The 25,181-nt window shown below is 51.5% G+C and overlaps 5 protein-coding genes across 5 annotated transcripts; 3 read left to right on the plus strand and 2 right to left on the minus strand.

Moving 5' to 3' along the window:
• Positions 1 to 461: 461 nt before the first annotated feature.
• PpBr36_03361 (uncharacterized protein) lies at positions 462 to 4,354 on the minus strand (the record flags this gene model as incomplete). The annotated part of the gene is made up of 4 exons (XM_029890533.1): positions 462 to 757; positions 842 to 1,283; positions 1,396 to 4,234; positions 4,317 to 4,354. The coding sequence occupies 4 exons, from the start codon at positions 4,352 to 4,354 to the stop codon at positions 462 to 464; spliced, it is 3,615 nt and encodes a 1,204-aa protein (XP_029753597.1).
• Positions 4,355 to 8,053: 3,699 nt separating this feature from the next.
• Positions 8,054 to 13,902, plus strand: PpBr36_03362 (uncharacterized protein; the record flags this gene model as incomplete). Its single annotated transcript, XM_029890534.1, has 3 exons — positions 8,054 to 8,064; positions 8,147 to 8,164; positions 8,250 to 13,902. 3 exons carry the CDS (start codon positions 8,054 to 8,056, stop codon positions 13,900 to 13,902), a joined length of 5,682 nt encoding a protein of 1,893 aa, XP_029753594.1.
• A 951-nt stretch (positions 13,903 to 14,853) lies between these two features.
• PpBr36_03363 (uncharacterized protein) lies at positions 14,854 to 16,517 on the plus strand (the record flags this gene model as incomplete). The annotated part of the gene is made up of 3 exons (XM_029890535.1): positions 14,854 to 14,877; positions 14,954 to 16,291; positions 16,398 to 16,517. 3 exons carry the CDS (start codon positions 14,854 to 14,856, stop codon positions 16,515 to 16,517), a joined length of 1,482 nt encoding a protein of 493 aa, XP_029753595.1.
• Positions 16,518 to 18,971: 2,454 nt separating this feature from the next.
• Positions 18,972 to 20,117, plus strand: PpBr36_03364 (uncharacterized protein; the record flags this gene model as incomplete). The annotated part of the gene is made up of 1 exon (XM_029890536.1): positions 18,972 to 20,117. The coding sequence occupies one exon, from the start codon at positions 18,972 to 18,974 to the stop codon at positions 20,115 to 20,117; it is 1,146 nt and encodes a 381-aa protein (XP_029753600.1).
• A 646-nt stretch (positions 20,118 to 20,763) lies between these two features.
• On the minus strand, positions 20,764 to 24,536 carry PpBr36_03365 (uncharacterized protein; the record flags this gene model as incomplete). Its single annotated transcript, XM_029890537.1, has 2 exons — positions 20,764 to 24,362; positions 24,425 to 24,536. 2 exons carry the CDS (start codon positions 24,534 to 24,536, stop codon positions 20,764 to 20,766), a joined length of 3,711 nt encoding a protein of 1,236 aa, XP_029753601.1.
• Positions 24,537 to 25,181: the final 645 nt, after the last annotated feature.

Consider the following 25,181-nt stretch of genomic DNA (forward strand, 5'->3'; position numbering starts at 1 on the left):
AGGAAAGAAAGATAGAAAAGTAATTTTGGCTTTTTACCAACGAAGAGGCATGGGTTGAAGAATTGGACTGTATAAAAATAAAATCATAGATGTATCAAATTCCATCCCCTTTGTGAAGAAAAGTTACAGAAAAACAGAAGCAAAATTTAAGAGGCAAGCTTGTTCATTACAGAGAAACTCTGAATGTCGTCCCTCCTCCCAAAACTACAAGCACTCTGGGGATTTCCGCTCCAGCGCCACAACAAAATGCAACAGACCCAAGCAAGCAATCTGCTATGCAGGAATGAACAATGTACGCTTATCACAGCTAATGTCGGTATCGTCGTGAACTAGATAACACAAAATGAACGAGGCCCCCCTTCTTTCCAGCCGCCCATATAAACGCCAGCGCGCAGTTACAAAAGCCATCGCCCGCAGTTGAGTGACTAAAAAAAAAAAAAAAAAAGACTATACCCTTAAATCTACCTCTTCTGTTGGCCCTCGACAAAGTCCAGTGCCGCTTCAGTCGGCACACAATCGATAGAGCTGGTTTTGTTGGTGAAGGTGACTCCGTAGCACTTGTCGGCCACAAGGACGATCTCGGGACGGAAGGTGGTGCAGATGAATTGTGTGCCGGCCTCGGACGAGATGGACTGCAGCAGGCTGGCCACGGCGGTACGGTACTGGGCGTCCAGGTTGGCATCGACCTCGTCAAAGACCACCATCGGGCTTGACTCGGTCTGCTGAATGGCAAAGATGAGACACAAGGCGCACAGACCTAGCGAGAAAACAGTCAGCGAACTAATTCGTACTTCTTTAGACAGCGAGGGCATCTGGCAACAGATGCAGGACCAGGACTCACTCTTTTGTCCACCACTGAGCTGTTGGATCTTTTGCTGTTCGTCAAATTCCTTCGAGTTGAAAGACACACTAATTCCGACGCCAGTATAATTTTCGATGGTGCCGCGCCTCTGGTCATCTTCCGACTCTTCGGCGCCAGTCTGACGTCGGTCCGCCCGGCGCTGGATGACCAGGCGGCCATGACCGGCCGGAACCAGACGCTCGAATATGGTGGCGAACTCACGCGACACCTGTTTGAACGTACGCTCGATGGCCTCGTCCTTCTTCTGGTCCAAATGGCTGATCAGATCTTCGATCGACTGTTGGGAAGAATCAAGCTCTTTGCGACGCTTGACGAGCTGTTCCTGCTGTGTTGTGAAACTGTTATACTGCTCGAATGCCTTTTTGTTGACATGCTTGTACTTCTTAAGAGCCTCGTTGACTTTGCTGAGCTTCTTCTCGATCTGTAGTTACATGATCGACGTCAGTATCGATCAGCACCAATGTCGACTATGGTTGAAAAAAAAAAAAAAAATAAGGACAGTAGGGACGGGCTGTAGATAGATAAAAACGTACCGTCTTCATCTCCATGCTTTCGTACTTATCGAAAGCTTCCTCTGGCAAGACACCAAGATCGCGAATGTTCTTGGTGAACTCGGCAAGTTTGTTGGCAATGATGGCCTTCTTTGACAGGCCCTTTTCCAGCTTTTTCTGCATCTTTTCAATTTCGCGCGCCAGCTCTTGCTGTTCTTGCTCTTTATGGGCCTTGCGGTTCTCCAACTCGCCAATCTGTGCTGTCACCCTGTCCGCTTCCATCTCCGCCTTGCGAAGTTCGGAATCAAGATGCGCGGCCCTCTTCTTGAGTTTGGCAAGCTCCTTCTTGGCTTCGTCAACGCTGCCGACGGGGCCCGCGAAACCACTAGCGCCGCTGGATGTATCGAACGCCATGCTCATGAGCTCGTCCTCCCTGCGACGAAGGTTGTTGTTGAGCTCGTTCTCCAACATAAGCTTACGCCTCTCCAACTCGAGGCGCCGCCTGCTGCAGTCGGCGAGTTGCGTACCGAGCTCGCCCAGTTGACTACTCAGTGCCTCCAGCTGCTCTTCTTCTTGCGAAGACAACGCCTTTTTGAATTCCGAGGCCGCCTCAGCCTCGTAGCTTGAGAGCGTCTCGTTCATATCCTTCATCTCCTTGTCCACCTTCTCCAGGTCTAGATTAATATTGTCCAGCTGCCTCCTCAGTCCTTGAAGCTCCTTCCGCTTGCTCGCGAATTCGGCATCCTTGACTCTAAACTCCATGTCGAGTTTATGCATTTCCTGCTCCAACTTGCGCACAAGACCCACGGCAGTGGTGGTTTCTTGTGATTTCAGCTCGATTTGCTTGTGAAGTCTCTCGAGCTCCTCCTGAAGTTCGTAGTACTCATCCCTGAGTTTGTTTGCCTCCCGCAGAGCAAGCAGCCGAGATGCTGTTGGGTCAGTGTATCCACCACTCACCGCGCCCCTCTTGGACGTGGTATCACCGTCCATCGTAACGCAGTCGACATTGTGAGTTCGTGAATACTGCGTGGCAACGTCGCGAGATTGACACAAGACGCTTTTGCCAAATACTTGTTGGAAGGCCTTGTCGTATGCCTCGTCGTACTGGAGCTTGCTGATCAAGGGGAAAGCATTCTGAGCGCGGGGCATGTTCACTTTCCTGGGACGAAGCTGGGCCAGAGGCATCAGAGTGACACGCCCTGCCTTCTCCTTCTCGAGCAGGTCAAGAATCATAGTACCGGTCTCCTTGTTGTCCACAACATAGTGAAACAAGCTGTTGCCAGCGACTTGTTCGACCGGGACGCGGTAAATATCATCGACCTCCATCAGATCAGCGAGAATACCGTAGGCACCTGGAATGTTTCGTTCCCGCTTCAAACGGGCAATTTTGTCCAATGCACGGGATGTCGCGGAATCCATGGCCTGGCCAAGCCTGTGGTCTGCCTTCTCCCTGTGCCTCCTTGCGGTGGCAATCCTCGCCTCCAGCTTGTCTGCTTCTCGCCTCAGTTCCAACTTCTCGTCTTGCAGGGCATTTTCCATGTTCATGGCGTCCATTAATTGTTTGTTCAAAGCTTCTTTGCGCGCGCCCCGAGTCTGGAGATCTTGTTGCAATTGCGCAATATCCGCCTCCAAAGTCTGGATTGCGGCCGCCGTTGATCCAGCAGTCTCTTGCAACTCCATGCGATTTGCCTTGAGAGCGTTGAGACTTGTTCCAAGCTCCTGAATTTCTCTACGCAAGAACTTGTCGCGTTCAGCCTTGTTCTTAAATCGGGCCCCACGCGACTGTTTGTCCAAGAGTCTTTGACGCGTAGCCTCTGCTGATTCATATTGTTGCCTTATGACATCTTCCTTTTGTTTTCTCGTGCTGTATTCAGGAATGACTGTTGCGAGCTCGGCCTCTTTGGACTTGATTTCTGCCCGAATATTCTTGAGCTCGGCATCGTGTTGTTTTTTGCTTTGTATCTGAGTGCTCTGAGCTTGCTCGAGATCCTTGACCTTGAGTTCCACCTTGGCTAGAGCTTTGGACGTTGCACGACGGTCGTTCTCGAGCTGTTGCCTGTCAATGCGAAGCATTTCGAGCGACTGTTGAAGCTCTTCTAGCGTGGATTCGAGTTGAGCTATGCTCTTCTCACCCTCCGCAAACCTTGTCTGGTATTCGCTGTTGCCATCGGCTCCCAAGCGAGCCTGCTCTATCTCCTCCAGGGCTTCGGTCAGCACCTGTTGATGGTGGTGGTAGTAAGCGTACTCAAGACACCTTCGCTCGCGGTCCTTTGCCTGGAAGCCGCGCAGTTCCTCTTTTTCTTCCTCGAGCTCCTGCAAACGCTCCTTGACATCCTTGAGCAGCTCATCGATCTTCTCTCGCTTGTTGATGGTCTCATGCATGATCTTGCGCGACTCAGTTCGACGCGCCTCATAGCTCTCAGTGCCGGCAATTTCCTTGAGCAGCTTGAGACGGTCGGCCTCCTTCATGTTGGTCAGCGCGGTGACGCGACCCTGAGGGACAATGTAGTACGGGTTGACTCGGGAGAAACCGGCCATCTCGAGCATGCTGAAGACTTCGTTCTTGGACTGGACGACCTTTTTGTCGATCGAGTATTCGTCCTTTTTGAGACTGATTGTCCGCTTGATGCTGACCTCCTTGTTGCCTGTGTGGAAGCGATCGTCGCTGTTGTCGAATATGACCTCGACGTATGCCGTCATGACCGCCGAGCCAGATCCCTCGTGAAGGAGGGCCTGGCGCTCCTCGCGGCTCATTTGGGTGTAGGCATCGCTGAGGACGAAGCGAATGGCGGCGAAGAAATTGCTCTTACCCGATCCATTTCGACCGACGATGACATTGGTACCGGGTGAGAAGGGCTCGATGACGGTCTGCTCCTTGTAGCTGTAGGGGAGAGGAGGGTAGCCGGTCAGTCACAATATTCTATGTTTGAAAGCACGCCAGCCTATTGGAGTGGGTCGCGAACCTCTTGAAGCCCTGGATGATGATCTGCTTGATGTACATGGTGGTGGTGGTGCAGGTTGTGGTAGCGCCAAGCGAACGAGGCCGCAGTCGCGCGACGAGTGCGACCAGACTGAAGCAGTAAAATTAGGTCTGCAAGGCTGCCTCAATCTAAGAACAAACAACGATGTCTATGTCCTATGACAAAGCGTCGACTGCTGACTTTCGGCTCGGCTGGGTCGGGCGCATTCTGTGGATAGACAGACGGTTGGTTGCTTGTCTGGTCTGGTCCCAATAATCGAAGAGGGGAAAAAGCTCTTGCGTCGGACGCGTCGCGACAAATTGGGACCTGACCGTGACTTGGACGGGCATCACGCTGTGGGGCCGCTTGTTTGCGACCATTTCGCAGTAACGTGACTTTGTAAAGTTGCATGGGGTCCCTAGCTAGGCACCTACAGCCCTCAGTACCTATCTCCCTTGGGTACCTTACCATCCCTCAGCTTAGGCAGTAGGCTATTACTGTTCGAACAAGAGCAAGATACCTTTCATAATCTCTATCTTAATCTTCATGGATGTAGCGGGTGATACAAAGTCTCTGCTTGCATTATGAGTCTTGCTGTACTGTTCTCGATAATGCGCTGTAGGAGGAGAGACACTCAGTGCACTTATACGAATTGAATGTCTTTGCAGTGGAAATGCTCAAAATTTGAGCTCTTATGTGTTGCAGCCGAACTTCGACACAGCTTACTACAGAGTGGAGATTCGGGAGCTAAAGAGCTCATGCTCGCGTTAAAGGCATCTCTGTGGACTCGGTCGAGTCTGTTTGGTGTTTGGGTCGGCTAACATTTGAAAAGTGTTCCATTGCCGTACTGTCATTATCGTGTACTTTTGTGCATGCAATCTTGCCTTGCTGTTGTTAGGCAATCGCGTAACAGCTGTATCTGTAACCGTCGAAAATGCTCGAAGATTTGATCAAACTTTGTCAAACATATCAGATGATCCGAACAATGCTCAACGGTGACCCTGTGGCACGCTATGTTTTTGACGTTCCCGCGTCTCAAAAGATCAGTTTGTCATGGCACACAAGCGAACAAAAATCTTGGTGAGAAAAGACACCAAACGGTGACCCTCAGACGCGACTTGGACATGGAACTTTCCAAGCTTGAGCCGAGCTGTGCGCCGTGACAATTTGCCAGGGGGCACTGATCCACACCTTGCTCTCAGCAGTCCCCAGCAGGTCAAAACCAGCCCAAAACTGGAAACAGGAAAGTAAGCAAAGCAAATCGTAGTGCGAAGTACAAAGTATGTCAGAAAGTCTTTGTTTGGATCGAAGCGAACGACGCAAAACGAGAAATTCTCACAATTCTTTTCGAGGACGCAATTCTAAAAGCACTCAACAGCCTCAGGATAAGCTTAATGGAATGGATGGGCTGAGGGCGTTGCCAAGGAAAGAAAATAGAATGGACAAAAAAAAAAAAAGAAGCGTGTCCTTTCCGGTCCCCGCTTCACTTCTGATGTTTATTGATTCAGGTGTGGACTGTGGAGGAAGGCTTGAAGTCGCATCCTAAACGATGATTAGGATTGCCGAGAAGAAAATTTCAGTGGTTGTTTGAGCACGCCTGCCCCGGATAAGAACCGCCGCCGCCACCTAGTCGTTTGTTCTTTGATGATTGTGATACGAAGTAGTGAGAACCTGTTGGTATCTAGGTACATGCTCTGTACGCGACTGCTGGAAGGTGCCTGCAGTCACTGTCACTGTCACTGGCGCGGCTGCTGCACATTGCCGTGTCCGCAAACAAGCTGCCAAGCCCGGATTTTGATGAGAAGTACCCAACCCACGGATCCAGCCAACAGCTGCTCGAAAAGCCAGGTCGGCTGTGGTTTGATGGAAATCTCCTCCAGTACTGTACAGACACTGCCCAAAATCTTCATTTATAGCAAGTATCTACCTTGCGACAAGTAAGGTAGATACCTGTAGCTAAGCATTCAAGACAGATTGTCCACAACAAACACTTACCAACAGACAAGTAAGGAATACCTGAACGCTAGTAATTGGACACAAAGCATTGACTGGCGCAGATTTTACTGAGCACGTTTTGACTTCAAGACGAATATGTACTTTGCACGGCGAGTTTATACCTACCTCCGTTTCATTGATTCCCCCTGCCCCCCCTCTATCCCTCTCTCTCTCTCGCCGTACCGTACCATCAAAATATTACTACAATTAGTAGCCGTTCAAATGGGCGCGCGGGAACCTGTGGGCAGAAAGTAACGGCGGGAGGGCATGACAAACCCGATTGAAACCTAAGGTCGCTGGCTAATCAAACTCTCAATGGGCGAAGCTTTCAACATATGCGTATCGCGTCATACATGCAGTGATTGATTTTATTATTATTATAATTTTTTTTTTTTTTTTTTTTTTTTTCGCTTGTGCCAGCGCGTGAAAGAGAGCCAAACTGGAAAGGGACCGAAAAAAAAAATGAATGAGAAAAAAAAAACATTTAAAAAAATGATAAAAATAAAGAGTAGAAAAAAAAAACTTCCAGATGAAAATCCACATACGACCTAGGATGGATGGATGTGTAGGTAGGCAATGTGGTAATTGATGACAAGGATGATGAAAGAGTTGATCGCGGCTCAGTGGGTGGAAGGAAGAGGACAGCCATTCCAGGATCTCCAAAAATTTGACAGGGGCGGGTGGTGTGGGCAAGGGCGGGAACGCGCTAATGTGGTGTGTATATATAAGGGTGCTATGGATACACGGTATCGTATTAGAACGCTGGCCTGCCCGCCCACCCAATTTCTCCTTGTTCCGCTCGACACCAGGTGCCAATCGTTAATTGATTTGCTGCCTGGATTTCAAGGCCGACAATTCCATCCCGAAAAAAAATCCACCTTGACTTTGATCCAGACTTCGAGACCGCGCGCCGTCGCATCGCGTCGTCCGAGTCATCTTTTAAGAATTCGACTTAATCAGCATCGACTGGCTTCTCTGAGCGGCGTTGCAATCTTTTTTTTTTATTCATCTTATTTTCAACGTTCGTGGTGGTCGTGGGAGTCGGGCCATCTTTTTGCGACAGACCCAGTCTGGCTTTGATTGTCTCTGCACTGACTGCACTGCATTTCACTTGCACTTGAACTTGGCTTGGTGTCACTCTGGGGCTCCACCTCACTCGCCTTGTTTGGGCCAGTCAAAGTCAAGTCTCGAATCAAAAGCGTGCGTGCCTTGCACGAGCAAGCAAAAGCCTCCAGAAAGTCCTCTTACTTTCCTGGTTGGGCAACAAACGTCCACAAAATCAGTCTCCGTTGGCCACACTCAACGGCTGGCTGGCTTGCTGGCTGAGTTGACTGATTTGTGCTTGGCCCTCTTCTCGATACTTGTGAGTGACTTGCCCAAGACATTATATCCCATCCCATACGCCAATTCCACATCAATTATTTTTTGTCGTAATTTTTGTTTTTCCTTCTTTCGAATGTTTCTTTTGATGCCTTTTTTGGGTTGTTTTCTTTTTTTTTCTTTTTCATCTCAGTTCATTCATACATACAAACAAACAAACACCTGCACCAAATAAACCAACTTGTTTCTCACTTCCATCTCATTATTCCCATTTTGGCGCATGCACTTGACACACTCTGGCCCATTGATAACATGCTAACCAGGCTCGGCTTCCGAATGACAGTACTTGTCACATTTTGATAGAAGTGACATGAGCTCTTCATTTTAACAAAGCCATCCTACGAAACCCTTGACATGAAGAACAAATGGCTTCCAGGTCAGTTCCAACTCCAATACCACCCAAAGCAATTACTTTTTTTTTCTGCGGTTTAGTAGCATGGCTAACGATATGCATACAGACTTGACCGTCTCGTCACGTGAGTAAACCACAGCATGTATCCCATTTGAATGGCGTTGCCTGTCATCCTCTTCACGGGAGGTGTTGCTAACTGTTTTAACCAGAATCCTTGAGACCGGGAGTACCCGGCTGATTCGGGATACTGCTGTGAATCAACTAGCCGACTGGCAAAAACAGCATCCAGATGAGCTTTACAATCTGTTGTCGCGAGTCGTCCCATATCTCCACCACAAGGACTGGGAAACTCGGAGCACCGCAGCCAAGGCCCTGGGCAAGATTTTAGAGAATGCACAAGCATATGACCCCAACGAAGATGAAGAGCCTTTGCCGGGGAAGAAGGAAGATGGGCCAAATGAGGCTCATGTGGTTAAGAAAGAGGAGCAGGCGGACGATACCCCCAAGTCTCATTTACTACGTCTGAAGAACCTTCCGGTCGACGATATCATCAGATTCGGCCGCGAGCTGCTAAGGGGTGGTACCGTCGACTACGCACTGGCAGCCCTAGAACCCCAAGCCCGTCTCGCACATCAAAAAAAGACACTTCCTGGTCGATTGGGACTGGCTGGTCGAAGAGTTACAGATGAGGAACTAAGCGTTCCGGTTGACAGCATCATGAGCCCCATGACCCCCATGGACACTCCGGCGAATGGTTGTGGGAAGCCCGATAGCAATGGATTCACTGGCGGGGGTCCTTCTGCCGAAGCAAGCGGTCTGAGCTCAAGGCAACTTAACGTTCTCAAGCGGAAGCGCAAACGTGAGGCTCAGAAGGCTGCCCAGGGCAAGGGCGGCTTCGGAGACTTGTCACTACGACGTAGTGCGACTGGTGGATCTGAGGGTTTCGCCAACGATGAGACTCCAGCAGAGGACACCAAGAAGAACGGCAAGATGAACGACTATTTCAGCTTGGATCGACCGGAAGATGTGGACGAGGACACGAAAGTGATTTCAGAGTTCAAAGGCCCAGTCATCCCAATCAAGACCGAGATCGAATCTAGCGAGACGGTCGAAGGTGCCGAGTGGCCGTTTGAGCGGCTGTGTGATTTCCTCAAGATCGACCTCTTCGACCCATCTTGGGAAACGCGCCACGGTGCTGCTATGGGTCTGCGAGAGATCATACGAACTCACGGCCGAGGTGCGGGACGAATGAGCGGCAAAAGTCGCCAGGAGAACGATGAACTCAACAGGAGATGGCTCGACGATGCAGCATGCCGTCTGTGCTGTGTGCTCATGCTGGACAGGTTCACCGACTACAGCTCAGATACTTCGGTCGCGCCGATTCGCGAGACGGTTGGCCAAACTTTGGGATCAGTTCTGTTCCATTTTCCCCCAGAGTCGGTCTACGACATATATAAAATCCTCTACCGCATGGTTATGCAAGAAGACCTGCAGCTCGAGCGAAACGTCTGGGCCATATGCCATGGTGGCATGGTTGGTCTCAGATATGTAGTAGCAGTTAGGAAGGACCTACTGCTCAAGGATGGCGACATGATTGATGGCGTTGCCCGCGCAGTCATGAAAGGACTGGGCGATCAGGATGACGACGTTCGAGCCGTCAGTGCTGCAACCCTGATCCCCATGGCCAAAGAATTTGTCACTATGAGACCGGGCTCGCTGGATAGGCTCATATACATCCTTTGGGAGTCGCTCTCTAGCCTAGGTGATGACCTGAGTGCTTCTACCGGAAAGATTATGGATCTGCTCGCCATATTGTGCAGTTTCCCCGAGGTATTGAGCGCAATGAAGGCATCGGCCTTGCAAGATGAGGAAAGGTCATTCACTCTTCTGGTTCCTCGGCTGTACCCCTTCCTTCGACATACCATTACTTCGGTCCGTCTTGCTGTCCTAAAGGCTCTCATGACTTTCGCCAACCTTGGAGGGGAAACGTCACAGGGCTGGCTCAACGGCAGGATCCTGCGTTTGGTGTTCCAGAATATACTGGTTGAGAAGGACGTGGACACGTTGAACAAGTCTATCGAGCTGTGGGAAGCCCTGGTTAGATGCCTGGCGGCCAAGGACCCCAGAACTCTAGCGATGGAGTTTGCTTCGCACCTGGAGGATCTCATGCAATTGACACTCCACCCGATTGGTGTTTCCAGAAATCCAATTCCCATGAACGCAACCCTGTTCCTGAAGCCATCCGGAGGCACGTACACGGTTTCGGGCATGCCCACACCTGCGCCGCGGAGACCTAGTCCGCCTGAGAGCGGCGAGAGGTCCGCAAAGCGCCGGAGAAAGTCTACCAAAGTGGACGAGCCACCAGTCTCGACCAACACCCATGATGTTGACGGTGCTATGATGCAAGGAGATGTCGACTTGGTGGGTGTTGAGGTTCTCGTCCGCTCCAGGATATCGGCCGCAAAGGCCATGGGCTTGATCATGGCCCTCGTGCCGCAATCTGAGGTTGCAGTGTTCGATGCGTTGTTACAGCACGGTTTCACGTCTCCGTACTCGACGACGCAATTGACCACTTGTATGGTTATCGACGAGTACGCAAAGAACTGCGAGAACCCCGCGCAGGCGATGCGCTTCGAACCAGCTCTCACGCAAATAATCCTTTCGGAGCGCCCAGCACAGTACAGGGATCTCGTCAGTTATATTGCACGGGTACGATCCCAGTGTCAGCAACTGATCAACCTCTTCCGTGACCATGGTAAGGTTGCCAGCAACAAGCTGCCGATTCTTGCTGTTGTTGTGCAGGGAGAGGCTGAAGCTGGCCCTGGAGCATTCTCCATAGCCAATGCTGAAAAGGTGGTTGGGGAGGACTTTGACAAGCTTAAGAAGGCTATGGGCCCGGGCCAACGTCTAATTGCCCTGCCACAGCTCACAGAGGCACGGGAACTCGCGTTGAAGGCGATACAAGATGTCAAAGTTGCGAAAGACCTGCGAGACATCCGAATCAAGGCCGCAGCCGGTTGTGCACTGGTGGCTTTGCGGGCTTTGCCAAAGAAGCCTAGTCCGCTCATCAAGTCCATCATGGATTCGCTCAAGACCGAAGAAAACCAAGAACTTCAGAGTCGCTCGTCACATACCATCGCCAGGTTGATTCAGTTCTTCACGGATAGTGGCCGTCGTGGGCCCGCGGACAAGGTAGTCTCCAACCTGGTCAAGTTCTCATGTGTGGAGGTGGCTGAGACGCCCGAGTTCTCAAACCATGCTACCAAGACGAATGTCGTTCTATCGATGCAAAAGGAGGAGGACAGAGTTGATCATGCCGATGCTGCGAAATTTGCTCGTGAGGCAAAGGCGGCAAGAATCACTCGTCGTGGTGCTAAAGAGGCCCTGGAGATCCTGGCAAAGACATTCGGCCCCAACCTGCTCGAAGCTGTGCCAAGCTTACGGACTTTCATGGAGGAGTCCCTCGTCAGGGCCTTCTCGGGAGAGCTGCCTGCCGAGGCCAAAGATCCAGAGCAGACGTTTGGTCAGGAGATTGTAGATGCCATGTCGGTTATCCGGACCATGTGCCCTACCATGGACGTGGCCCTCCGGCCCTTTATCATGCAGATGGTACCGCTTGTTATCAAGGCTCTGCATTCGGAGTTGTCAGTCTTCCGCTACATGGCCGCCAAGTGTATGGCTACTATTTGCAGTGTTGTCACGGTCGAAGGCATGACTGCATTGGTAGAAAAGGTCTTGCCATCCATCAGCAACCCTGTCGACCTCCACTTCCGCCAGGGCGCTATCGAGGTCATTTACCACCTGATTGCCGTCATGGGCGACGCAATCCTGCCATATGTTATTTTCCTCATCGTCCCTGTACTTGGCCGTATGAGCGATTCAGACAACGACATTAGGCTCATAGCCACGACGTCCTTTGCCACACTGGTCAAGCTTGTGCCGCTAGAAGCAGGAATTCCGGACCCGCCAGGCTTGTCTGAGGAGTTGCTCAAGGGCCGAGACCGCGAGAGAACTTTTATCGCCCAACTACTTGATCCGAAGAAGGTCGAGCCATTTAATATTCCAGTGGCAATCAAGGCCGAGTTGCGCTCTTATCAGCAAGAGGGAGTCAACTGGCTGCACTTCCTGAACAAGTACCACCTGCATGGCATTCTCTGTGACGACATGGGTCTCGGCAAGACACTCCAGACTATCTGCATCGTAGCGAGCGACCACCACCAGCGGGCTGAAGAGTTTGCAAAGACGGGAGCACCCGACGTCAGGAGGCTTCCGTCTCTGATTGTCTGCCCTCCTACTCTGTCGGGCCACTGGCAGCAGGAGATCAAGACTTATGCGCCGTTTCTAAGCGTGACTGCCTACGTCGGTCCTCCGACTGAGAGAAAGGTGCACCGCGACTCGCTCGACAAGGCTGACATTGTGATTACGTCTTACGACGTATGCCGAAATGACATCGATGTCATTGACAAGTACAACTGGAACTATGTCGTACTGGACGAGGGACACCTTATCAAAAATCCCAAGGCCAAGACCTCAATCGCTGTCAAGCGACTGATGAGCAATCACCGCTTGATCCTCACTGGCACTCCCATTCAAAACAACGTCTTGGAGCTGTGGTCACTCTTTGACTTCTTGATGCCTGGTTTCCTTGGTGCCGAAAAGGTGTTCCTGGATCGCTTTGCCAAACCCATTGCCGCCAGTCGTTTCAGCAAGGCGTCGTCCAAGGAGCAAGAGGCAGGTGCCCTGGCCATCGAGGCACTGCACAAGCAGGTGCTGCCATTCCTCCTGCGGCGCTTGAAGGAGGAGGTGCTCAACGATCTCCCGCCCAAGATTCTGCAGAACTACTACTGTGACTTGAGTGATCTGCAGAAGAAGCTATTCGAGGACTTCACCAAGAAAGAGGCCAAGAAGATTACTGAGCAGGCAGGCCGCGAAGACAAGGAGGCCAAGCAGCACATTTTCCAGGCGCTCCAGTACATGAGGAAGCTCTGCAACTCGCCAGCCTTGGTGATGAAGCCCGGCCACAAGCTTTACGACGACACGCAGCGCATCCTCGCCAAGCAAGGGACAAGCCTGGAGGATCCTGTGCACGCTCCCAAACTGACGGCTCTGAGGGATCTTTTGGTGGACTGCGGTATCGGAGTTGAAGGCACAGATTCTAACGACCCGCTGTACCAGCCCATCAAGCCACACAGAGCCCTGATCTTCTGTCAGATGAAGGAGATGCTGGACATGGTGCAAAACACGGTGCTCAAGAAGCTGTTGCCGTCTGTTTCATTCCTGCGACTGGATGGTGGTGTCGAGGCCAACAAACGACAGGACATTGTCAACAAGTTCAACAGCGATCCCTCGTTTGACGTTCTTCTGCTCACAACCAGTGTGGGTGGTCTTGGTCTCAACCTTACGGGTGCCGACACAGTCATCTTTGTGGAGCACGACTGGAACCCGCAGAGAGATTTGCAAGCCATGGACCGCGCTCACCGTATAGGACAGAAAAAGGTTGTCAACGTGTACCGTCTCATTACCAGGGCAACTTTGGAGGAAAAGATTTTGAGTCTGCAGCGGTTCAAGATCGACGTGGCATCGACGGTAGTCAACCAACAAAACGCAGGCCTCGCCACCATGGACACGGACCAAATCCTAGACTTGTTTAGTCTCGGTGACACGGGCCCCGGCATGATTACGGACAAGCCTGAGGGCGGTGGCTTGGATGGTCGGGAGGAGGACATGGTTGACGTCGAAACCGGCGATGTCAGGCAACCGGGTAAGAAAGCGCCTTGGCTTGAGGACCTGGGCGAACTTTGGGATAATCGGCAGTACGAGGAGAGCTTTGATCTTGATGGCTTCCTCAAGACGATGCAATAATCAGATGGCTCTGAGACCATGCACAACTCTTTGAATGGTGATGTGTCTCTTTTTTTTTTTTTTTTTTCCTTCATACTGTACTTTGGGAATTGGCACGGCGTAGGGGGCGCGGCGTGGAAACATGGGGTTTTCAATTTATTTCTTTTGGTTGTACTCTTTGCTATCATTGATTGCATTGGATTTGAGACTAGGGAAAGTCATTCGAGAAGGGAAGCTGGATAGGTGTAGCTCTCATCCCACCACCATCACCAATAGGCAGCCCGTGGTTGATGGCCGACCACGGTCTGGGCGGACAAGCCCAGCGCGTGCTACCATTACCACTACCAACCAACTCTTTATTGCAGTCTCTGGCCTGGGGGCGGAGCCTACCCCAAGACTCTCGTCATTAGTTGCGCATGTAATATAACATCAATACTCAAAGCGAAAGCTTCTCTTTATCTCTCTCTCTCTCTCTCTCTCTCTCTCTCTCTCTCTCTCTCTCTCTCTCTCTCTCTCTCTCTCTCTTGTATCTGTGAATAGCGATTTGAGATACTGTTGGCTACACGCTCAGGGCAGGCGCCCAGTTCCAAACCCCCAAGTCTGCTAGGTGAAAAGCCACCTCATGATGCAATCGCGAATTTACGTGGTCAGGAGGCCCCACCTCTGGACCTCAGAATGACCCCGCACGCTGCTCTGCTTGGAGCTTCCCAATTGGAAGATGAGGCTGGACTAGAACATTCCACTTACACACCCCTCCTACCAACGGTATCTAATATTTCATCAGCCTTCCATTCGAGTGGAACACGATAGCTCATTGAGAATTACCAAAGACAGAGGAGGGACTTGATCATCATCGGCAACCGTATATACATCTATCCCCTCGCAAAATTGTGACGCTTTGCTGGCAGTCTTTGGACGGTTGACGCCCTTTTCCCGCATCTTTTCGATAATCCTCAGACCACCATAGCCAAAATGCCGCTCGATTACAGTAAATGGGTGAGTTGCAACCGGATGAACAGGAAGCCTGTTCCCCCTCAGCATACACTGACACAATGGACAAAAAAAAACACAGGACGCACTGGAGCTCAGCGACGACTCGGACATCGAGGTGCACCCCAACGTCGACAAGCGGTCTTTCATCCGTGCCAAGCAGAACCAGATCCACATGGAGCGGGCGCAACGCAAGCAGCAGATAGAGACGCTCAAGTACGAACGCATCGTCAACGACGGCCTCCTGAAGCGCATCAGCGCCCTGCTGGCGTCGCTCCGGGCGCACGCGGCCGACGCGGCCAGCGGCGCCAAGAACCCCGCCGAGGTGGCGTTCCAGGCCGTCATGGAGTCGGCGCAGGGCACTAGGGCCGAGGACGACCGTCCCCCGAAGCGGCCAGAGGGCGTCCACGGCAGCGAGGAGGAGCTGCCGACGTACACAAAGATGATGGCGACGCTGCTGGACCAGGTCAACAAGGCCATGGAGGAGAAGAAGGTCACGCAGGAGGAGAGGTACGGCGCCATGACGGCCGAGATCGAGGAGCACCTCAAAAAGGTGCAGGATCTGCAGAGGGACCTGGAGAAGAAGCTGGCGGAGCTCGAGAAGGAGGAGAAGAGCAAGATCACCAGCGAGAGCATCCACACGGGGTTCGACACGTCGCACGTCAACAAGGCCAAGGCCGCCGATACCTCCAAGGCCTCTTCGAGCAGCCAGCCGGAGCTGCTGAATCCAAACTTCAACAAGTTGAACGCCGGCAAGGAAAACACGGCCCCGGGCGGCGGATCTCTGGAGGAAGACGACGACGAGATGGAGGCGTCCCCCGCGGCGAGGGAGTTTGCCAAGATCAAGCAGGGCGACTACCTCGCCTCGCAACAGTTCCTGACGTCACACCCGCAACTTTTGGCATCTGAGAAAGAGACGGATGGGCTTCTGGTCCTTGCATTCGACGCTCAGCTGCAGAACCACGACGAGGAGGCCAGGAGGTACGTGCACCAGGCACTGCTGCTGCAGTACTGCCGCGCCCTGGGCCGGGACGGAGTGCAGCTCTTCTTCAAGCGGGTGACGACAAAGGGTCACCAGGCGCAGGACATATTCTTCAAGGACGTTCAGGAGACGTACGGCAAGATCAAGAACCGCGCTGCTGAGATCAACGCGCAGAGGGCTAGGGACGCGGCTGAGGGCAAGCCTGACGGTGTCGAACAGATTCAGCTGCAAGCCGTCGAGCCCGGCACTGTCATCAACATTCGCGTGCCGGAGAAGGACAGCTCTGACCCGGAGGAGCAGGCAGCCAGGGCCATCTTTGACGGCTTCAGTCCCGAGATGAAGGCCGCGCTAGAGACGGGGAGTCTAGAGAAGGTCAACAAGGTGCTGGGTGAGATGGATGTGGCCGAGGCTGAGGAGCTGGTGGGCAAGTTCTCTGAGGTAAAGTTCCCTCCCCGCCTGGGATATCCTAGCTTGGATGACAAGTATGACGTGCTTCGTTAGAGGATTATGCTAACATGTTGGTTGCTTTTTTCCCTTTTTTCAGGCTGGTGTGCTCAGCGTCGAGGAGCAGATCATTGATACTACGACAGAGGAGGGCAAGGCGCAACTCAAGGAGATTGAGAGGAAAGGTGCCGAGTCGCAGTTTGCAGATGACCCGGAGTAGTTTCAGTTTGTTGCTACCTGCCTCATGCTTGTAGATGCTACCGCGACGTAATGAGGTAGATCCAGATAGTTGATGATGCATTGCTATGGCGTTGGGTTCGGGCTTCTGAGTGGGGTATATGTGCATCATGGATATTCTAATTCTAGATGGCTAATTGGCACAAAAGTCAAGATACGAGCGATCAATCCGACTAGGCAACAAAAGTATTTAGAGTGTACAGTTGTCGTTCTTTTTTAACATTGCTTATTGAGGAAATAGAGCACTACCTTGGGTTGTTTCAAGGATCGGATTTATTTTGGGGGCGGGGGGGGGGGGGGTAAGCGTACAGGGAAAGCCAGCCGAATTACGAGGGATATGTAGAATAGCAGCAGCCTTTGCTTCCCTTTGCAGCCTAATTATACGTTGTGACACTGCGCGTAATGTTCCGAAGGTACAGGCAGGCAGGCAGGCAGGCAAATTGAGATGCGGTGTGTGTGTGTGTGTGTGTGTGTGACGGATCTGAAGATCCTAATGCTGTGCCGTTGGCTAAAAATAGTATCCTGGCCCATGCCGGCAACTTTCTACCAAACATGAGAAAGAAGCCTGTGGGCATCACGTAACCCACCGAGGAAATATGGTTGTTGTGTTGTATCAGAATCAAGAATGCCAACTTCTCCTCCCGCTTTCCGTACTTTTTAGCATAATGGCTCCAGTATGCTCATCCGCAAAAGTTTATACCTCTGATTTACATAGTCTAGAGTCAACTTACTCTACGTACGGCATGATTTTTGGCTGTTTGAATGGAGGGGGGGCCACGCGGACTTTGCTTCTCGTGATTCTCTACCACACCCCCGTTCAAAGCAAAGCAAAAGCATATGCAAGTTGGGTTCGTCTCTTTTTTTTTTCTTGGGTTGCCATTTTGGCGCCGACTCTAGCGTCTGGGGCTGTCTTCTTTTTTTTTTTTCTTTTTTTCTTTTCTTTCTTGGTGTTGTTCTTGTCTCGCTTTGAAAAAGGCTGCCTTTCCCGCGGCAGTGTGTGATGATCCTTCTTTAATTTCATGTAACATGGCCCGGCAGCCAGCCCCCCGCAAAACCCACCCGTTGGATCGCCAACAAAGAACACCAGGTGACAGAGTTGCTTGCTGTGTTGGCCGGGTTTTGTGTGGCTGTAGTTTTGTATGCAACGGTAGAGAAAGACTTGATATGAGTTCGTCATTCAAAAGCATAAAAAATAGAAAAGAAAAAAAAAAATGCAAGCAACAATAAATATCCCCGTTCGCATGATGGTTCTTCTCTTGCCGTCGCTGTATGGTAGATGGGTGGTAAAATTCAGCCACTGCCCACGTAAGCGTCCAACAACGAACGCGTCCCTGCATTGCCCAAATGTTTGTGCGGCGTGGGCAGTGTTCACAAAAATAAAATAAAATAAAAATGTCCTAGACTTCGCATAAGGCGACAGTCCGTCCGATGACTTGATTCGCCCTGGTGGGAAGTGAGTGGGCGGCGGACACAAAGTATAGGACCTAGTCGGTAGGCATCTGTAACCTCGCATTAGGTGCCTACTATCAATCCAGCTAGACCGATGTCTCGGGGAGGCTGACGGCGGGCTGGAAACTAAAAAGGACCTTGAGGCGCGAATTTTGGTAGGGGCGGGGGGGCGGAGACCAGTGAGTGCTCAGGCTGCCGTGATTGGCGCTCTAGCTGGGTGGGGGTGGGCTTGCACCGTAGCATGGGTTCCCCCCCTGTCCATCTACCGAGAAAATACTATAGTATATGATAGAGGGAGGGAGGCCAAGGGGACCCTACCCCCTGATGATCCGAAAAGATGCTGTCAAGTTTGAGATACCGTCCTTGGTGGTTTGAGGACACCCCCACATTCAAGGTAAGGTACACTACCCCCGGGGGGGTCATTTACCAACATGTTCACGGTTCAAACCTGAAGGTGTGGGTAATAAGGACCTGATCGTTACACCTTTTTTTTTTTTTTTTTTTTTTTTTTTTTGACGTAAGGGTACTGTAGTATGTGGCTTGGTCCTCTCTTGTTGTATTCGTCTCTTCATTTCTTCCCACTTTCCCCTTGTGATCTCCACAAACATCTGCTCGTCTCTTTTTTTTTTTTTTTGTGCCCTTTCCGCATTGGTCTCTTCTCTTTCTTGCATTTTTCACCCTTGTTTGGTCTTTTTTGTATTATTTTATACTTTCCTGCCCTTCTCGCTGCTTATTCCGTCGTTCAGTTTCTGTCATACTTTGTTGTAACGTTTCCGCCCGGTGCCCGTTCCGAGGTTTGAAACCATCCAAAAGACAAAACGATTCATATATATTAGGGGAGGAAAAAAAAAAAAGCCGGCCTTTTCTCGCCTGTCGCCTACAAACAAACAAAAGAATATTATTATCACCAGCTTGACTCAGGAAGTAAATACTTTGAAAAAAAAAAGAAAAGAAAAGTAAAAACAACAAAAAAAAGAGGTACGGCAGTATGGGCTTCTCAGTATGGTCTGCCATGACGGCAGTCCTGGGGCTGTCGGCAGCAGTGGTATCGGCCGGAGCTACCCCCAGCAGGCACACGGCGAGGGCCGACGCGGCCTGCAACAACTCTCCGGAGCTGTGCTCGAGGGCGTACAACAAGATCACACACATGGGCGCCCACGACAGCCCGTTCCTCCGCGACGCGTCGACGGGCAACTCGATCGCGGGCAACCAGTTCTTCAACGCGACCGTGGCCCTCTCGGCCGGCCTGAGGCTGCTGCAGGGCCAGGTCCACAACGTCAACGGCACCCTGCGGCTCTGCCACTCGGACTGCTCGCTGCTCGACGCCGGCCCGCTGGAGGACTGGCTCGCCAAGGTCAAGGCCTGGATGGACGACCACCCAAACGACGTCGTCACCGTGCTGCTGGTCAACTCGGCCAAGATGGACGTCGCAAAGTTCGGTGCCGCCTTTGAGGCCTCGGGCATAGCAAAGTACGGCTACAAGCCCGCGTCCACCACGGCCCCGACGGGCGACTGGCCGACCCTCCAGGCCATGATCGACGCCGGCACGCGCCTCGTGTCCTTCATCGCTTCCATCGACGCGAGCCCCGCCTACCCTTACCTGCTCTCCGAGTTCTCGTACGTCTTCGAGACCGAGTTCATGGTCACGACCCCGACCGGCTTCAACTGCAGCCGGGGCCGGCCCGCGGCCGCCGGCACCGCCGCCAACGCCATCGCCAAGAACTTCATCCCGCTCATGAACCACTTCAAGTACGACAGCCTCACCAGCAGCATCCAGGTCCCCGCCGTCGGCGACATCAACTCGACCAACTCGCCCGACGCCGCCCAGCCGGGCTCCTTGCGCCTGCACGCCGACACGTGCAAGAGGGAGTGGGGCGTCGTCCCCGTCCTGGTCCTCGTCGACTTTTGGGACAAGGGGCCCTCCATCCAGGTCGCCGACGCCATGAACGCCATCACCCCGACGGGGAGGACCCTGCCGTCGACCGCCGATGGAGCTGGAACTGGCAACAAGGGCAGCACTACTACCGGGTCCTCCACCGGCCGGAGCGACGGGAGCAGCACCAAGGAGCCCAGGCTGGGCTTGGGCACCGGCGCCCTAGTGGCTTTCATGGCGGCTGCCGTACTCATGTTTTGATTTTTTTTTTTCTTTTCTTTTTTTTTCTCTTTTGATATCTTATTTTGTATACATGATGATTCCGGAACTGGCTTTGCGTCTTCCTTTTGTCAGACTAAATATCCGACACAGATTTAGCATAGCGATGGCGTTTTGAATTTGATTTGTCATTATTTTTGATTCTTTGCTTTTTTTTTTTTTTTTTTAATAATATTTCCTCTCCTTTTGCCATTGTATCCTGTGACTATACCACTGTAGACTCCTTCAATGAGCTTTGTATCGTGTTGCAACACCAGTAATTATACGGTCAAGGTCGATCCCTATTTCGCGTTCACCGCAGGCTAGTATAGAAATAAATTACGAGATTTTTGGTTGGCTGGCGTGGCTTGAAACGTTGGACGACGTCCGGTTGGGCCTTTCGGCTAAGGAAGCAAAGTGGTTATCCTAGACTGGAATCCATCGCGCACACATAGCCACTGACTGTTGATCCTTATACTCAAATTCAACCTTCCAAGGAATGCCCTTCCACAAGGAAGAAGAAAATCAAGAAATCGGAGACCCGTCGTCCCCATAAATGACGAACCAATCCAGAAAGCAACAAGGAATGCCCTCCAACTACGCTAGAGCCATATTGCATGCATGCAGATTTAAATGGGCATCATTCAGATCATTCTTCCTCTGACACGTCCGAGTCCTCGTCCTCCATGTCTTGTAATTCCTGCCCAAGGAGCCGCTGCTGCTCTCCCTCCGTGGCAATGTCGCCTGCATTACTATCCCGCTGCTGAGCTTGCTGGTGGTTTATCTCTGCCGCAGTCAACTCATGGTCAACAGCTTTTTCTTGTTTTCGCAACCGGGACTTCTTTCTTTTCAGCTCCTCCAACTTCTTCGTCTCCTTTCTGGCTTCCTCCCGTTGCAGCATAGCCTTCCTCTGGTCTCGCTTCTCATTCACCTCCTCTTCGAGTTCTTCAGTATTGTCAATCAACCCCTCTCCAACTAGCAATGGCCCGATCAGTTCCGTCTTCTTGACAAATATCTGAAGGTGACGAAAGCCGAGAGGCAACCTGTACGCTGGATGGTTGTTGAAGTAGTATCTAGAATCTGGCATAGTCAAGTCAATGCCCTTTCGGGCGGCCTCGGCGACGGGGTTGATCTGGTTGTCACGCAAAAAGTCGGAAAGTCCACCTTGGCGGCATGTGCATGACGGATGGGTGCAGCAATTCAGGCTGATGAGATTATTCATCCCAAGAAATACACGATAGGCCTCGATATTCGCCTCCCGGAGAGTCGTAAAGGATGCTACCATTTCGTGATGGTAGGTGATATTTTCTGTGTTCTGATCAAACCAATCTCCCTCTTCGTCGTGCTCCTCTTCCACGCTCTCGTCCTCCTCTACTTCCAATTCGTCCTCTCCAGAATGATGACCCGTAGTATCCTCGGACTGTCCAATCGTTATAGCGGGTTCGGTTATAGCAGGTTCCTTTGTCGTCAGAGTATCGCCGTTGGTTGCTCTGTTATGCGCCCCGTCGTCACTCTCAGAGTCAGAGTCGTCAACCTCATCTTCGCTCTCATGCTCAGCGGTCGTGGTGGGTTTCAGGCTACAGCTTGCTTCCTCGTCTTGGCCCTCTTCGTCTGCCGCCTGATCCTCCATATCAGCCACATAGCGCCTATATAAGTTCCTTGGCAACGGACTGACAACGCTGGATAACACCTTCCTTTCAGAATCGGTTATCTGGCCGGCCATGAGGAGCGATGTCGCTTCTTTTGTCAGAGGCGTCAAGGGTGGAGGTGGCCTCTGAGTGTCGCATTTTCGGGCGTTTTGGTCAATCGTGAAGACGGCCCAAACAACAAACTGCACGGGCGTGAAAGCGGCCTTTGCCTGTTTTGAGAGCTTTCTCCCCCTGTGCATGCTGGGCTGCACCTCTCCCGCCTGCATCTCGACGAAGTCTACGATGACAGAATGTTTCTTGCCGTTACTGAAAACCCGATGGCCTTCAAATAAGCCGCCCCTCTTATCGTCGAAGACCATTTTCATTTCTGTGAGCTGACTGCCTTCCCCGGCCTGTCGGAGAACAGGATCATTCTCGTTGAGGAAGACAGCTTGGGCATGATCATTGGCGCTTTCCTTCTCGAGAAAGGTCTTCTCCTCTTCGACATACCGCTCTTCAGCCTCTTCAGGCTCGATATACGGATAGGTCTTGATCACTCTGTAAGCGAAGATTCGACGACCTGGCTCCAGTCCGCAGAGAGGCTTCGTCAGTCTTGTCTGTTTACGTATGGCTTCTACCTCATTATTTAATTCTGCACTGTTGTCGTGATGCAGCTCTCCTGGCCGGTTCTTGTAGGCGTTCTTGGCGGCGCGCTCTTCCTTGCGTTTGAAGAGCTCCAATTGCTTATTACTCTCCAAGGCGTCGATTCGCTGCTGTATTTCATCCGCTGGCAGATCGGGATGAGCACTTGTGATATCCAGACGAAACTTCTCCTGGCGCTTCCGAGACTTGATGTCATCTTGCATCGCCTGTTTGTCTCTGATTTCATGCCACGATTGCTCCGATCTAGTTGTCACTGTCCTCTTCATCTGTCGTCTGCGTTGACTGGACTGAGACGTCAGTCTATGTTGAACAGGAGCCGCTGTTTGCTGCAGGACCAACAAGGCAGCCTCCTTGCCCATCGGACGAGTGGGTTGCTGAGTGGTAGGGACTGCAGGCTTTGTGATGGGCCGCGAGCCTTGGAAACCAGTTATATCAATAGGCTTGCTCGTTCCTTTGGCACCGATATGGGTAGTGATAGCAGGCAAAGATTTTTGGGAGGGGCGTGCCGCAAGTCGGGGTAGTGTAAGTTGCTGGCTCACTACATTTGGCTGTTCATCAACTGTGTTCGCTCCCGACGTTTTGGCAGTGGTGCTGTTCGTGTTCGCTATTGATGAATTCTCAGTCAACAGCCCATGTTTGGACATGGAGTCTCTCTTGGACACTGTCGCATCCAGGATGGAAACAGTACCAGTTATGAAATTAGTGCTGTCCGTTTGCGAACGATCTCGGTAGTCTCCGGCCACTTGACTAGGGTGCTTTGAATACGCGCTATGCTGTCCGGATGCAACGCCCTGTGACGATGCCGTCTGGTTTTTTGGGGAATAAGCTTGCTGCCTGGCCATCTCTGCCGGTTCCTCGTCATCACTGAGTACAATGACATCGTGAATTGTTAAATCAGTACTGGCACGCTGCCCAGAACCCGACTGTGCGGTAGTATAATGACCAGCTTCGGTACGAGTATGTCCTGACCTGTTTGCAGCTTTCCCAGGATCGTCTCGGAGTGAGCTCTGGGAGCTATTTCCCTTGGATATAGATGGAGATGCCAACTCTGGGTATTGGTCTGCAGTGTGCACGCCATTCATCGAGGCGGCGGACTTTGGTGTCGGCAGCTGGCAAACAACTTTGCTTATCTCTGTGCCGTTGAAGGTCTTGTGGGTTGGTGTCGTAATGATAGGAGCAGGACGGGGTCGAGACGCCATATTGCTCTCTGATGCGTTATCGGTGTCCCGTGAGCCGTGTGTCCGACCGTGTGACTGAATTGTATCGGTGAATCCCCTCGCAGATGCTCCGTGATCTACAGTCCGACTCCTCTTGGTAGTCTGTGCCGATTCTGATGACTCTTGAGTTGACTTTTTGAATATCGAACGCTTACGCTTCCTGGGTTTGGGTGGCAGTTTTGCAAAATTTGGCGGAGTCCAGCCCAATGGCACACGTAGACGAGTTTGACCTGATATTGGGGCCTTGGAGGATGCCAACAATCCCAGTAGTCCGGATGCGGAGCCAATGAAGCTGCTGCCATCATACTGGCTTTTGGAGTCGTCCTTATTGTGACTTGACACGTCTTCCTGCAGATGTTGATGGGGCAATTCGTCGTCTATCTCAATCAAGCATGCGGGCTGGCAGGTTTTTAGTGACGAGGAAGTATCACCCTGGAACCTCGCGCTTGACGCTGTCGATGTTGAGGCCACCTCACTGGAGCACAAGTTGGGGTGTCCATCTGTTGGCTGAGCCATGTCTGAGGCAGGAGCGCTTAGCAATGGCGGAAAGTGCAAATGATCTAAGTGGTCTATTGTGTCAGGAGGCCGTGCAGCTTGTTCAGTCACGAGTGGCTCTTCAACTTGAGGGCCCTCAAGGGGTCCCCAGTTCCACCCGGCAATGGTACCATTGTTTGCATTCTGCAATGAAGAAAGGCCGTTTTCGTCAAGATCCCCTGTTACACCAATATTAGTGAGAATACCTAGATGCACACGAGGCGAGAAACATGTGGCATATAGAAGTTACAGTTTTCGAGAAATGCACCGTTGTCGATCTCATGAGCATCGGACGCCGCTGAGAGTTGGTCAATGCTGCCGGTGATATTATCATTCAACGCTGACAGTCGGTTCGTCCCTATGTTGCATTGATCCTCCATCTCGATCGGAGTGTAGGTGAACTTCCGAGGTAGAGCTTGAAGTGATCTAAAGGGCAAAAACATAAAGTCAGTTTATCCTACAAGTTCATTTTTTCAGCCCGGTTTGTGGTCGGGAACTGAGCACTAGGGTAAAGCAATATTAAATTTAAGTCAAGGGCTCGTCTAGAAAGAGGTTCGGCGGCTAAAGCAGTTAAATTTTTAATGTGTTAGTTTGAAGCAGTTGAAGGGTAGGTTCACCAACGGATTTGACGTGAGGTTTAATGTTAGATCTGGTGGCGAGTGGCCGATAAAAAAATATAAGGAGGAAATAAAAGACGAACAAGTTTGACCTGATGTGTGGTGAAGTTATATCCTTGCCGCATTGGGTTGCAGGTAGGGTGGAAGGTCGAAGACGTAGCAATTGGAAGTAAATCAGATTGGTAACACTCTTTTCAAGCATTCGTCTACAAGCTTCTGTTTACACCGAGAAGCTGTTAGATATACAAGCAAACATGCAATGTCACACCTGTCCCAGATATGCGCAGTTTGTCACATTTGTCAAGAGCGCTAAAGATCGCTTTATGCTTCGTAGGACAACATCTATGCATAAAGTATCTACTACTTGATTCCTCATCTAAATACTTGTTTACTTACTCGCCCCAATAA

This window comes from Pyricularia pennisetigena, chromosome 3, assembly GCF_004337985.1.
Source record: "Pyricularia pennisetigena strain Br36 chromosome 3, whole genome shotgun sequence".
In the NCBI taxonomy this organism is placed as follows: Eukaryota; Fungi; Ascomycota; class Sordariomycetes; order Magnaporthales; family Pyriculariaceae; genus Pyricularia; species Pyricularia pennisetigena.